Raw genomic sequence first — 15670 nt, forward strand, 5'->3', positions numbered from 1 at the left:
GAGGTGTGTCCTCGGGGCTCAGGGAAAGCTCTGGTGTCTGCAGACACCCATGGGATAGACCAGGGAGTGGGGATCCATCTCCTCTTCAGAGCTCCCATTGCCAAAAGACACCTCTTAAGTGTACTAATGTCCATGCGCATCAGGGAAGCAGAGGGTAGGGAGGCCTAACAGGGCTGAGAATAGAGGCCCATCCTTACCTGACAATGTTCCTCACCTGTCAAGGGCAAAGGCATAGTGAAAGCAGATGTTGTGCTGCTCAGCGACATTGCAAGTCGGCAGGGCCTGTAAGGTCTCCACTAGGGTGATGATGCCATTACAATCCTGCAGAAGACATAAATTGAAGCCGCAATAGGCAGGCATGCACACACAGCCTTCAACTAAACCCAAACTCAGTTCAGCTCCAAATACACATGGCTCCTACTCTAGGAACCTGCCATGAAACACCACAGACCAGGATGTGTTAGGGGGGGCGATGTTCAAGTGCTCAGTGGTGGGGCATCTATCCATGGGTGTTGAATGCCTGCATGGCACTGATGCGCATTGCTGGAGTTGACCGCTGCAATGCAAAACTGGGTTGGCAGGGGGTCACGTCTGCCCTGGGGAACAGTCATCAAAACATTCTGCTTGCTGCCGCTGACGGCATTTGGGCTGCATTCATGCGCATTAACTGGCCACGGCACGAGAGTCGAGGGGCCCCGTGGATCAGCTCACCTGTGCGTCACGGTAGGACAGAATAAAGTTCATGACAATATCAAGGCTGAGGCATTCGACGCTGTCCAGTCGCTGCTGGATACTGGTCAGCTCACGGCTCAGCTGCTCCCCACTGTACCTTTCGCGAGCCCTGCGGATGTCCCTTCGGATCATCTCCCGAAAGTAGCCGCTGGAGAAAACAAGAAGCTTTCCTTTGATCTGAGGAAAGAATAGCGCCCCTTGGCTTACCCCAAGAGGGGAAGGCACTTTTACCCAGGGCCAGTGCTATATGTATCAGAAGTGGGGGATCTGGGGGCCAAAGGCAGCCCTCGAGACCTCTTCCTCTGGCCCTCAAAACTCTCCCCATGTCATGCCCCTCACTGGCCCTTCTCCACAGCGCACATGTTTTTGCCTGGCTGAAAAGCCGTCCTTGCTCTCTGATCACACCTCCTGCTTATCTGGGTGGAGAACAGACTGGTGTTTGTGTACATGTAGAAACTGCCTTCTGTATAAAGGTTAAATTTACATGCATTGCTCCACCCACTTTTGCCTCTGGCCCCACCCACCACTGGTATGTGGCGTCCAGAAAGTTGCCTTGAAGGGAATGCAGTTCTGGGGCTGGAAAGGGCTCCCCATCCCCACTATATACTAACAAGAAATACTCATTCTCGCAGTGTCCTTCCCATGCAGCCAAAACAGGACCATCTATGCACAAGAGGGAGGCGTCAGCAGGCTTGAGGGATCCCCAAGACTGGCAGTATGGAAAACCTTTAGCGGGGGGAATGGCCTAAACGGTGGAGGTGGAAGGAGGACCCAAAACAGCCCAGTGTGGACTGACTATGCTCAACAGCCACTGAACTCCCCCACTTCTATTGGGGGAGGTGGAAATGAAATGGAATATCCTGGGAAAGAGCATGACTGGCTAGAACCCTGAGCAGTCCCACTTGACTTCCATGTCTGTTCCCATTGCTCAGACAGAATAGCTTTCACACTCAAGACTTTCTTCCATACACAGGGCTAATGTGTGAAGGGTATTTTTAAATTTTATTTGAGCTAATTTATATGCTGCTTAATCGCTAGAATTTCTAAGCGGTATCCCTTTTTTGAGAGAGAGAAAATGGGTAAAATCAATGAAAGCAGTATCATTAAAAGCAGGGAGCAGACAGTGGGATCAGGCCTCCTTGCCCTGCTCCTGACACTGCACTGTGAGTCAGCCTGCCAACTTTTGCCCATGGGCCTTGGCTGTCTGCAAAGGGATGCCTATCTATAGGACGCAGGGTTGCCTGGTGTTAGTAATAATTTTTTTTTTTAATTACCCACCCTTCAACCTAAGGTCCCAGGGCAGCTTACAGATTTAGAACACAATATTAAAAACCATTTAAAACAGACTGCCACTGGTAACAGTGTGCTCAGTTGTGATGCAATCACAGAGGCCCCACCACAGCTTCCTGCAAAGTTCTAGAAACAGTAGGAAGAATCCATTTATTCTGGTTTTCAGCAGAATGGGAAAACACACTGCTATTCTAGGTTACTTTCCTAAGATGAAAGGCTCCCCAAATGAGATGGCGCTTCCTGCTTCTTTAAGTCCAGCAACCTGCAGGCCAGCTATGGCCCCAGGAGCCTCTTCATCCAACTCAGAGAATCCCTTTCTTTCCCGCCTGCAGCAATTAGCAATTTGAGCCAATTAGAGGCTTTTTTTCTTCAAGCCAGAGAGCAGTGTGGAACTGCAGCTGAGGAACAGAGAAGTTAACACTTCCCTTTCCATGCACTATGAGACACACTCTCAAAATCACTCAGATTTTTCAAGATTTAATTGCTCCCACAGAGGAAGTTTCTTGATCTGTCAGGTTGCAGCTGGGGATGGGAGGGTTAATCCTCTGCTCCCCATTCCCCCATGATCTTTTCCCCCACCCCAAACCTGCTGCATGACATTCTGGAGCTTGAAAACAGCCTCCTCTGAATGCCAACGGAAGGTTGTTTTCAAGTCTAATTGCTGTGTGGCTCTTTGTGGGAATTGTAGCTGCTGGGCAGGGAAGGATTAACTGCAATCTCTATGATGATCATTTCCCCCTCTTGAAATTAGGCTTGGGGAAAACGCTTTCCCCTCACCCCCCCCCAAGTCTAATAGCTTACTAGGAGGGAGTGTACGCAGTGTATTTAAGTTCTGGGGATGAGAGATGCTGTCTCCCTGCACCATTCATTCTGGAACACAGGAAACTGCCACATGTTTTTGTTCCGGGTGCTAGACTAGATGATCCAGCAAGCACTTTTTCTTACGTTAAGAAAACCATCCAGGGCTTGGAGATTCGTAAGTGCGTGGAATAGCACAGAGGAACAGCATCTCCCTGCATCAGCTATTGGCAAGGCAACCCCCCACCCCCACTCACTTAAGTCTTGCATGACACTGTGCGGCTGCCCTGTCCTCAGCTGCTCCTCTGCTGCAACTTCCTGTTTTCCTTCAGAAGCTCAACAGACCAACTCACAGCTACCCTTGAACAAGAACCTTTTTTGTCCAGTATTTCTCCATTCGCCAGCTCAGCATGCTACACCTCGGCCATCAAGATGTGCGGCATTTCTGTAATTATACCCCTGCAGGGTAATGGTTACCACCTCACCTAGATCATTCATAAAACCAGGTCTGTCTCTAGAGGAGCTAGTTCTCACCCAGCCATGCAGTTTCACTGGATAGATTGTTAAACCACCCTGGGAAACTGTAGGACTGTGAGAGGAATAGAGGGTCTCCTATCAACTCTCGACACCTTTTACAAACTAGAGTTCCCAGGATTATTTGAGGGAATCCAAGACTGTTTGAAGTGGCATTATTTTTTTATGAAAAGGGAGAAATATATATACAGTCATACCTTGGGATAAATACGCTTCAGGTTGAGCACCTTCGGGTTGCGCTCTGCGGCAACCCAGAAGTAACGGAGTGCGTTACTTCCGGGTTTCGCCGCTCACGCATGCACAGGCGGTCAAAACGACATCACACGCATACGCGGAAGCGGCGTAATGCAACCCACGCACACGCAGACACGCTGTTGCGTCTTACGTTATGTTCAGGATGCGAACAGGTCTCCAGAACGGATCCCGTTTGCATCCCGAGGTACCACTGTAAAGTGGAACGAGACAGCCTTAAATGTAAGGAGAGGGTGTGGCCAGAGTTCAACAGGTTCAAGTACCCGCTCTTATTAAGCAATAGGCTTTCCCTCTTTCTTGGGGCTGCCCATGCTTCTTCAAAGGTAGTGTGTCAGAATCCTTCCCCTTAACTCGCTGGAAGGCCGTCTTTCCTGATACTCTAACTTGAACTCAGTGAAATGCTGCACTAGATTCTGCTGCACCTCCTGGGATTCTTGAGAACTGCTGTGAGTTACAAGCCGTCCTCAGCAATTCTAAGAATCTGCCCCAGCTATGATTAGGGCACCGATAACAGAATGCAGAGGATCAAGACGGCCCTGGTATCTTTTTACGGAATCGCGAACATCTCAGTTTTGCAGTAAAAAAGAAAGAACAGCTTACATGGTTACTAGGAAAACTATGAAGACACACAAGGCCCAGCAAGAAATCATAGCCCAGTACTTTGCATGCGGAAAGTCCCAAGTTCAACCCCCGGCATCCCTAAGTATGGCTGAGAAATGCCCCCTGGAGAGCCACTGCCAGTCACTGCTAACAATACTCGGCTAGAGGAACCAATTGTCTGACTTCATATGAGGCAGCTTCCCATGTAAGGCAATGGGAGAGTCCGGCAAGCACCTCACCAAGATAATGCACAAGCTAGGCCCAAGTGCTGCGCCCTTTTTGCTACGGCAAAAACCCGTGACAATGTGTGGAGCGGGCTGTAGAATTTTACTGTTAATCTGGAAGTTATCATGCCAGATGACCCAACTGCTAAAACAACCTCCCCAAAATATCTTTGGACAGAAATACGAATAAGCTGGGATACTCTCTCAAGATCTTGCGGGACCGCTTGAGTTCCCACACGACTATCTGCAGGCTTCCAGAGCTGCCACACCAAGAGGACCTTGGCTGGCAAGCAAGGCAGGGTGCTTAAAAGCTCTTTTCACACCTGGAAAACCACGTTACAGAAACTTGCACTCACACACACACACACCTCCATCCTCTACTACCTAGGCAAGATCACAGTGCAAGGACTTCTTCAGCCGGGCAAAAGCAGCTGGGGAGAGTGTGGAGGATGTCCGGTGAGGAGTGTGATCCTGGGAGGGCACACCTAACTCCCGTTGCTGCGCTAGTTGAGTTCATGTATTGAAAGATGACCGGGGTGTGTGTGTGTTACCAGGTGTTGGTGGAGGTGCCCTCCAACAGCCTTGCAAGCTGCACCGTCAGGGGGGTGAAGAAGGCCTCCATGGTGAAGTTGTTAGGCTGGCAAAGCTCGCTCAGGCACATCATCGCATTCGGGTCACAGCAGAAGACCTTGTTCTGGGCTGCCACCACGTAGGGGATTAAGGTATAGCTGCCACTGCCATCCTAAAAGAGAATTAATGCTATGATCCCTCCACACACCCAGTTCTAAAACACACATGGCACTATGAACCTGTCAAAAAAAAACAAACCCCAAAAATACACCCGCACTGGCATCCTCCTGGAAGTTGAAGATTACATTATTCTTTTGTTTCAAATCTTTCACGTGCCTTTTGGGGAAAGCAAGACTTATAGGCCTTCCACTTTACCTTCACTGGTTCTGGAGCTGAGTTCTGGGTCAAAATTAAACTATTAGCTGAGGTGGCAGAAAAGTAAGTGTTGCCACCTCCTCTCTAGGAACTGTTTCTATTCTGGGAAATCTGCTCAGATCAGCAAGATAAGGATCAAAGATATGTGGTCTGAAGGCACATGATGCAGAAACCGCACAAAGCTAAGCAGGTCTGGTCAGTGCCTGGGTGGAAGATCACCTGGGAACCTTATGGATGCCACCCTGAGGCCCATTATGGAAGAAAAACAGGATGCAAGGCAGGTGTGGGGAACCTCTGGCCTTCCAGATGTTGCTGAACTGCAACTCCCGCCATTGGCCATGCTTGATGAAGCTGATGGGAGTTACAGTTCAGTAATGCAATGCAATAAAATAAGGAATGGGAAAGCTGTGCCTCTCCAGATATTGACTCCAACTCCCATTTGCACCAGCCAGTATGGGCAATGAATGATGGGAGATGGAGTCCAACCACAACTGGAAAGCCACAGGTTCCCCACCTATATAATAAATAAACATAAGCATACCTATTAGAGGTAGTATGTATCCATTTTGTGGGTTGCAAAACTGTCCACCACATGAGTTTTGAGCAGTATTAGGGTGGGGGCAATTTCTCTAAGCAGCAAAGAAAAAGAGCATTTGTGGTTTCCAAAAATTGTGCCCAAAACTTGAACCAACATGGATAAGTTTTTTGGTGAACCTATATGGCAGGGCTGGGGAATCTTTGGCTCTCCAGATGTCGCTGGACTTCAACTCCCATCAGCCCCAACTGACATAGCCAGTGGTCCATCATCCCAGCTCTGCTTTATGGACTGAAAGGAGGCAGCATACAAATGTAATGCTATTCTTCCAAATAGCAAATCCCCTTCTCTTCTTAGTTCAGTTCCCCCGCACTGGTGGGGTGATGGTGGTTGTTTTTGGAAAACATACTTGCTATTTCACTTTGCAAACTACCCAGTCTCCAACATATATTTTTTAAATTCAACCATAGGGATTTTGCCATGCGTGTTCCAAAAGCTGAAACAGCCGAGTTGGATAGAGAATAAATCATGTGCAGTGCAACCTTATACACGTTTATGGAGAAGCCCCCACTGTGTTCTGTGAGGCTCCCTGTGCTCAATTCCCAGAAACAGATAATGAGTCTCAAAGGGTGCATGGTCAGAAAACCAAGTGGGACTTACTGAATTCTTCTGGAAGATCTCCTCCTAGAAAGGAGAAAGGCAAGGGGAGGTTATCATTAGCTGCTTGGTACCAAAGAGCCAAACTGGATTTACTCGAAGGCTGATTAAGACTGTGTACACACCATAGTTTAAAACACATCTGAAGCACACATACATATCCCCAGTGTATTCTACTAAATTCTGCTGGGAATTACAATTGTACCTTGGTTTTCAAACAGCTTAGTTCTTGAATATTTTGGCTCCCGAACGCTGCAAACCCAGAAGTGACTGTTCCGGTCTGCGAACTATTTTTGGAAGCCAAATGTCCAATGGGGCTTCCACAGCTTCCGATTGGCTGCAGGAGCTTCCTGCAGCCAATCAGAAGCCGCACTTTGGTTTCTGAACATTTTGGAAGTCAAAAGGATTCCATTCGACTTCCAAGGTACGACCATATAACTCTCAGAGGGGAAAACTATAGTGGCATATAAAAGGCACCATATAAATGTAGTAATAAATACATTGAAAAAATTAAAAGCAGCTGTTAGGGACAATGTACAGAATACATGTAAGCTATTAAAACTTTCAGGAACTGCAGAGGTTCAGCAAGGCAGCACCTTAAAGGGTTTCAAATCCATAGACTTTCTGAAGAAGCACAAGAACTTCCTGCAGGCTTGTTTCTGGTGTGTTTCTAGTTTCCGGTGTGTTTCTGTATGATGCCATAGCAGGCCAGAAGCCTCCCTTGAACTTGGTTGGCTATCTTGAAAACCCGTGCCTGCAGGAAGTGAGGCAAGAAGGTCTTCTTCCAGTGACTTAATGCATCGCTTTCTCTGGAAGCCTCCTGGGCCTCAACGAACGGCACAGAGTCACGCTCCTAGAGTAGCTGTTTACACATCACCAAGGAGGAGTGGAAATGCATCACCACAGATGAGGATACAAACCTCCATAAAAATGGCTTGCGCTAACTGATCCATATGAATGCAAATTTAGAAACCGTCACTATAATTTAAGCACAAATGCAATTCGTTTCATGATAGTGGGGAAGATAGTGAGCAGGTGATCTGCTAAGTCTGCTGCCTGGGTGCTCAAAGCCCATTGGGGTGTTTTTTTAAAAAACGGATGGAACAATGAATTTCCCTTTGCACAACAGGCTACATTCGAGCCGTGCAAAAGTCGAAGGCTTCTACAGACACACACACACACGATATCCAGGCAAGCAAGAGGCATTATCATGATTCAAGGACCCATTCCAGCCAAACAAATGCAGTCGAGGAGGGCATGGGGCAAGACTTCTGAGGGGTGTGGTGAGGGAGGGCATGGTCTAGGGAACATAGCAAGGGCCAGATAGAGATGACTGGAGGGCCACATTTAGTCTCCGGGTCCGAGGTTTCCTACCCTTGTTCTGAAACCTAAAAAGACTCTGCTTATTATGAAGGTAAAGTGTCCTTCAATCACTAGGCAATACTGTCCAATTTAGCCTCTATTGACCCTTTATCTAATGTCCCACCAAAAATTAATCTCCAGCTTTGTTAATGTTAGGAACTTAGATGGTAGGTTATCTTTCTCCATATCTAGGATCCCACTCTTGGATGGATGAAATTACACTTACTTGGATACAATACCCCTTAAATTTACCGGGGCTTACTTCTGAGTAGGCATGCATAAAGGTAAAGGGACCCCTGACCGTTAAGTCCAGTCGCGGATGACTCTAGGGTTGCGGCGCTCATCTTGCTTTACTGGCCGAGGGAGCCGGCGTTTGTCCGCAGACAGTTTTTCCGGGTCATGTGGCCAGCATGACTAAGCTGCTTCTGGCGAACCAGAGCAGCACACAGAAACGCTGTTTACCTTCCTGCTGGAGCGGTACCTATTTATCTACTTGCACTTTGACATGCTTTCGAACTGCTAAGTTGGCAGGAGCAGGGACCGAACAACGGAAGCTCACCCCGTCATGGGGATTCGAACCGCTGACCTTCTGATCAGCTAGCCCCAGGCATGCATAGGATCACACTATTAAGCCATTTATCATACTTGCATCAGGGGTGCATCACTTCTTCCCCTGATAGCTTCCATATGTGCTTAGAAGACAAAACATCAATCCTGATCTGGATGGGTTGCACGACTACACAGAATGAAGCTGGAGTGGTCTTTACTTCTGATACGCTAACGGAGAGCACAAGGGTTTGGTCACATGTAGGTAACAGTGAGATAATGAGCTCTCTACTGAAGCTGCTCTCTTGCCATGCTGCAGCCGTGCGATGTTTCCTTATCACATTAGATAGCTGTTAGTACAGAATCATGCAGAATAACCACAAACTCATTAGAGCTTGCTGCTCCTACGCACAGGCAACCCCCCCAAAGGGGAATCCAAAGCAATTCCTGCAAGCGTCATCATGCATTAATATGTTGCACTGAGAACCAGTGTGGTGTAGTGGTTAAGAGAGGCAGACTCATAATCTGGTGAACCAGGTTCGTGTCTCTGCTCCTCCACATGCAGCTGCTGGGTGACCTTGGGCTAGGCACACTTCTCTGAAGTCTCTCAGCCCCACTCACCTCACAGAGTGTTTGTTGTGGGGGAGGAAGGGAAAGGAGAATGTTAGCCGCTTTGAGACTCCTTCGGGTAGTGATAAAGCGGGATATCAAATCCAAACTCTTCTTCTTCTTCTTCACATCATCTGTGTGAGATGATGCAGCTTTTCTACAATGTACTACCTTATGCAATGCAGCATGGTGCCAAACCTGAAGAGGGACTTTTGCTCTAAATGGGTTGTAAGTGGGGTGGAAAATGTCAGGCCTGGATGCTGAACGCAACCCTCCAGGCTTCTCTGTCTGGCTATTGGGACTCTCCCCAGACCACACCCCTTATGGGCTCTGCTCTGCAACCTCCTTGAGTGCATTTGCCTGGCTAGAATGTGTCTTTAGACTTTGATAATGCATCTTGCTTACCTGAATGGAGGAAAAAGGTTGGTGTGTTTGTGTGTAGAAACTAGCCTACTGTACAGAAATAAAATTTACATTAGTTGCATATGGCCCTGCAAAAGTTGTCCATAAAGGAAAGTGGCCCTCAGGCTGAAAAGCGTTCCTCATCCCTGCTCTTGCCCTCTTCAGTCATCAATGCTTCTGTGTTACTCAATATGGGACCAGGAACATACCAGGTAGCACTGCCCGGTAGAGTCTATGTGAACATCTTGACCATCTGGGCCTTTTGTACATGCACAGATGTACAAAAGAAGGATTCCATGTGAGCTGGAAATCTGGGTGATTGGGGTCCTGGGTTGCATGGGAACCTTTGGGCATATACCTGCATACAGAAAGGCTCTGTGGGGACAGGTGGTCATGCTGTTCAGGTGAACCATAGGGGACTGGGCTACACAGGGTCTCCCCACTTCCATGTTAGGTAATACAGAAGCATTAAGGTCAGAAGAGGACTTCTGGCATGCACAGAACTGCATCCCAATGCAGCAAGTAGCTGTTAAGAGAACAATTTTCACAATTTTGAAGGTGAAAGCACCAGCTTCTTTGGAGAGCACACACTTTGCATGCAGAAGGTCCTAAGTTCAACCCCTGAAATTTCCAGGCTGGGCTTAGAAATACCCCTTTGGAGACAATACTGAGCTAGATGCATCAATAGTCTGACTCAGCATAAAGCAGTTTCCCAGGGAATCTCCCCACTCTCCACTGGCCAATAGCTAGATTGCTGAAGTACTAATTTAAGCCTTAGATGTTGAAGGTCTTGCCTGTTTGCTTGACACAATCTGTATCTGGGCAGCAGTGGGAGATGGAGAAAGGCTTCTTTTTGCAAGGTGGCTGCAGATATTTTATACCCATCAAGCATTCGTAGAAGGGAATAAACTATTTTTAGGTGCGGCTTTACTGATATTATTTGCTGCTGAATGGTTGCCGTTATGACTTTATCTTCTATGATAAAAGTTCATCTCTAAGTTCTTAGCCACTCTGTCCTGCAGACTGGAGGATGGGCAGGACAGAAGGCACTTGAATCAATCAATCGATCGATCGATCAATCAAATCAATCCAATCAAATGTTGCCCTGGAGGTAAATCTCCCTCTAAGGGCTGTATCATACGGGACACTCACCAACTTTGTTTTCTTTCTATTGACAAAATCTGCCACACATAAATGCACTCACACCCATGTTCTCCATTACGCACAAAAACATACTTGGGGGAACTTTTCAGCAGAACAATTGCTGCACACGAAACATTTAAGAAACTCCTCCTATCCTTACTTCAGTCTTTCAGAGCAGATTCTAAGTGTCTTGATAATCAAGTCAGTGATGCTATCAGAGCAGGACTTTGGGGCAAAGGTCCAGGATTCCCCACCACCACCCACAGAATAAGCAGGAGGGCACTCCACATGCAGCAGGGCTGGTTGACCATTATTTTGAAGAAAGTACCAGGGGGCGGGGAGGGAACACTGTACATATTTCTACCAAAAGACAGAGGCCCCAGAAAGGAGTCTAAAACTGCCTAACTATTCCCCTGCATGAAGGGTTTCCTCAAATCCCAACTGTTTAGCAAGCCTAAAGGCAGCCCACTCCTGCCCTACAGATGTTCCTCTGATCTGATCAAGTGGCCCTTTTTCGAAAGCAATCTCCATGAACAGACTCCACCTGTAGAATTGAATTGCATCCCGACTCACCCGGAGAGCCTGCAGCTCCGGAAAATCCGTGTAGCAGCATAGGAGGATGTTGTTGGTCATGCTGAAGCTCTCCCTCACCCCCAGGTGATAGAAGAGCGAGGGCTGGCACAGGCTGTTGCTCAGCTCCACCACAACCACATCTGCAGGGAGGGAGAAAGAAGACACAGATACTACCACAAAGAGAACCAGCTTGCCCCCATCCTTCAGTTTGTTCTCACACCTCCCGTCTTGTTTCTTGGGTTCAATCTTTTCTGAGACAGCTAGTTGGTATTCTTCACAACTGTGAGCAGGGGAGTGGGGTGGGGTAAGTGAAGACAAGCTACAACAATTAACTATAACGTTCACCAATCCTGCTCAGGTTGTGCAGAAAAATAATTTTGGTTCCTGAAATTCATTCTGATTGTGCAAATAGAATTCTACAGGATGTGTTGCTAGTACAGTGGTACCTTGGGTTACAGACACTTCAGGTTACAGACTCCGGTAACCCAGAAATAGTACCTCGGGTTAAGAACTTTGTTTCAGGATGAGAACAGAAATCGCGCGACGGTTGTGCAGTGGCAGCGGGAGGCCCCATTAGCTAAAGTGGTAACTCAGGTTAAGAACAGTTTCAGGTTAAAAACGGACCACCAGAATGAATTAAGTTCTTAACCAGAGGTACCACTGTATGTGAAAGAAGTCCAGATCCAATGATCCTGGGGTGGAGATGTCAGGCACCATCCTGGTGCCCAGGCATCTTCACTTGGTCACAATGCACCTGGTGCCTGCCTAATTTCGAACACTGCTTAATAATAATAATAATAATAATAATAATAATAATTTATTTATACCCCACCCATCTGGGCGGCTTCCAACAAAGTATTAAAAATACATTAAAACATCAATCATTAAAAACTTCCCTCAACAGGGCTGCCTTCAGATGTCTTCTAAAAGTCGGATAGCTGTTTATTTCCTTGACATCTGACAGGAGGCTGTTCCACAGGGCGGGCGCCACAACCGAGAAGGCCCTCTGCCTGGTTCCCTGTAACTTCACTTCTTGCAATGAGGGAACCACCAGAAGGCCCTCAGCCCTGGACCCCAAAAGGGACTGGCCCATGTCCCTCGTCCCCCCAGAGATTTAACTTCTATAGATCATGAGGATGGGGCTGAAACCTAAAGACAGGCAATAGTCATCCATTTGTACTCTTAAAAGGCATCCCTGAAAGACAAGGGACAGCAGTTGATCAGAAGCAGGTACCAGAAAATTTACGTTGTCTCTGGTAAATGGGGGCCTTTTGAAGCATAGGATGTGTCATCCAGCTTCTTGAGTAGCTACTTGCCCAAGCTGCTCAACTCGTTAGGCAAGCTGTTCACTAGAAAGGTGTTCTACTCACACCCTTTGTGACTGCCATGAAAATTACTTGGCTTCTGTTCTGTCCACAGTGCAATTTCCACTCATATGCATAGGCTCCCTCCTCTGTCTGTCTGTCTGCCTGTCTTTGGAGTCTCTCTCTCTCTCTCTCTCTCTCTCTCTCTCTCTCTGCCTCTCCCTCCATCCTTCCCTCCCTCCCCACACTTAGTATTGGAAACAGCTGTATCACGCTTTCCTGCAAGGATCCTGCATTAGTGATCCAGCCAACTATTCTGTTCTGAACCACAGTCACAGTTACTCTGAATCCTGGAATCCTTCACAAGATCAACATGAGCCAACAGTGTGATGCAGCAGCAAAAAAGCTAATGCTATTCTAGGCTGCATCAATGGAAGTAAAGTGTCCAGATCAAGGCAAGTAATAGCACCACTCTATTCTGCCTTAGTCAGACCATACTTGGAATACGGTGTCTAATTCTGGGCACCACAATTTAAGAAGGATGTTGACAAGCTGGAATGTGTGCAGAGGAGGGCAATGAAGATGATCAAGGGTCTGGAAACTAAGCCTTATGAGGAGCGCTTGAAGGAGCTGGGTATGTTTAGCCTGGAAAAGAGGAGACTGTGAGGAGATATGATAGCCATCTTCAGATATCTTAAGGGCTGTCATATGGAGGAGGGAGCATGCTTGTTTTCTCCTGCTCTGGAGGGTAGGACTCAAACCAATGGCTTCAAGTTGCAATAAAGGAGATTCAGACAAACATTAGGAAAAACTTTCTGACAGTAAGAGCTGTTCAGCAGTGGAAAAGACTCCCTAGAGAGGCGGTGGATTCTCCTTCCTTGGAGGTTTTTAAACAGAGGTTGGATGGCCATCTTGTCATGGATGCTCTAGCCGAGGTTTCTGCATTGCAGGGGGTTGGACTAGATGACCCTTGGGCCCCTTCCAGCTCTAAGATTCTATGATAGGTATGCTTGGGGTGGAGTGGAATTAACCATATGACCCAAACATCACAAAACACAATTGGTACAGCCTGCGCAAAGTTTCTGTGAGAATCATAAAATGTGTAGATGATGACCACTTAAAACAGCAGCAACTGATAACAACAACACAGCCTTCATAGCCTTTAGGGATAGGCCATATCTGCTTTGCATTCTGAAAGTCCCAGGTTCAATCCCCAGCATCTCCAGGTAGGGTTGAGAGAGACTCCTGCCCCAAACCCCAGAGAGCAGCTGCCAGTCAGTATGCAATACACTGAACACCTACGCGGGTGGGGGTGGGGGTGGAGAGACCTTTGTCAAAAATGAGTCCTGAATCAATAGACTCAAACTTGCAGAAGAATTCTACTTCCATTTCACCAGGCTTGCCGGCTGTCTTTCGGGACACTAACAGCTGCTTATAAGTGCGAGTAGAAATTCATTAAATGGACGCCGTTCCTACCCTCGTAGGGACATGCAGAGGAGCCCTGCTGCGGTGGAAGCTGGCAACATCTGATCACATCTGCAGCGTCTCGGTCCACCCGAGACAACCCGGACGAAAACCGCGGCGTTAAGCTCTGAGTTGCCAATGCCCTCTGCTCTCCCACGGAGTTGCCCTGGGCAGGTTTCCTTCCCAGGTGAACTGACGGAACCGCTAGCCGGCCGAGGCAGAGGCTGCGTTTGCAGGGACTCACCTGCGTTGTAGAAAGTATCCAGGGGCGCGGTGTCCCCCAGCGCCACGGTGCCAAAAGGCAGCGTCGTCAGCTCTGCTGCCGGGACCTCCTTGCAGGCTTCTCGCAGGCATTGGAGAGGCAGAGGCTCTTCCAGATCCTCGGGGAAGATGTAAACCACGCTCAGGGGTCGGCCCCTACCGCTGCTGCCGCCGCCGCTGCTGCTGCCGCCCCCGTTGCTGCCGCTGCCGCCGCCCCCTCGGGCGCCCTGGCTCCCTGCAGAGACTGGCTTGCTGGGGGTGAGCGCGATCGCCAAAGGGTCCTGCCAGAGGCTCCCGGCGCTTCCCAGCTTGCTGCTGTCCTCTTCCATGCTGCGGTTCCCTCGGAGTCAGAAAGCGCCTCTTTTAAAGAAAGAAACGAGCCATTGCGCGGATTCGCCCCAAACGAACGGACAAGCAGAAAAGTTGCGTTTGTTTTTCCGCCCGCCTCCGATTTTAGGGTTATTTACAGCTCCCAAACTTGGTCCATCTCAGCCCCACGTGGGATCGCCAAGCCCCGCCCCGCCCCGCCAAACTTCCTCGGCGAGTTCCCGAGGTGGGTGGGTCGCGCTGGGCATTTTTCTCCTTCCTGTGCTGCGCTGCTAGGGATCGACCCGCCGCCTTTCCTGTTGGCGCAAACACCCCGAGACCAGCGCCAGCGCCCCCGGGGCGATTGTGCAAGAGGGGGCGGAGGAGGAGAGCGGCGAGCGCACACGCAGAGCCGTCTCCATGGCGTCTGCTCCGCGGTGCCTCCTCCTGGCACCCGCGTCCGGCTCCTTTTCCCCCCTGCCGCTCCCACCTCGAGGGAGGGCGATATCCGGCACGTGCGCCACCTAAAGTATACAGCAAAGTAGAATGGCAACACGTGTGCTCCTAGGGCGCACACCGGGCGCACATTCTGCCCCCGAAAATCATGGAAGCTGTAGTTTACCTTTCACAGAGCTTTAATTCCCAGCTCTTTGCAAACTACAGTTCCCAGGATTCTCTGGGGGAGTGCTTCAAAAGTATGGTGTGTATGCAGCTGGTGTTTATTTATTTTTTAAAGTAATATTTTATTAAGTTTAACAATAGAAAAGTAGAACAATAAAAACACAAAGAAAATATAAAACACAACAATACAAACTTTCACGATACATAAAATACAAACATTTAACAAGAAAACAAAAAAAAGACAATCAACACTCAAAAAGTAGAATAAGAAAAACACAAATCACTCTTTTCCAATTATTCATCTTCAATTAACTTATTTTCCTGACTTCCTCACGCCTCCCTTTTTTATATCCCTTTTAAACAATTAGTTCAGCAAATTCGTATCCTACTACTTTATCCTTATTTATTTTACCTCCCAAATTTCAAATTTTTATCTCTTATTACTAGAACCCCTTCATTTTAATTCAATGTCATCAGCATTCATACATTTTACAATACTTCTGTAAATAAGT

The 15670-nt window shown here is 48.1% G+C and overlaps 1 protein-coding gene across 1 annotated transcript in view; it reads right to left on the reverse strand.

Annotated features, from left to right (window-relative positions):
* Positions 1-15009, reverse strand: part of MAP3K6 (mitogen-activated protein kinase kinase kinase 6) — a 38304-nt gene extending 23295 nt beyond the window's left edge. Inside the window, exons 1-6 of the mRNA XM_053398616.1 lie at positions 14215-15009; positions 11203-11342; positions 6571-6594; positions 4982-5172; positions 712-880; positions 215-321 (exon numbers count right to left, since the gene is read on the reverse strand). Coding sequence (XP_053254591.1) covers positions 215-321; positions 712-880; positions 4982-5172; positions 6571-6594; positions 11203-11342; positions 14215-14560 — 977 coding nt within the window. The 5' untranslated portion in view covers positions 14561-15009. The remainder of the gene's footprint in view (positions 1-214; positions 322-711; positions 881-4981; positions 5173-6570; positions 6595-11202; positions 11343-14214) is intronic.
* Between the last annotated feature and the right edge of the window lie 661 nt (positions 15010-15670).

Source organism: Podarcis raffonei, chromosome 8 (assembly GCF_027172205.1).
Source record: "Podarcis raffonei isolate rPodRaf1 chromosome 8, rPodRaf1.pri, whole genome shotgun sequence".
Taxonomy (NCBI): Eukaryota; Metazoa; Chordata; class Lepidosauria; order Squamata; family Lacertidae; genus Podarcis; species Podarcis raffonei.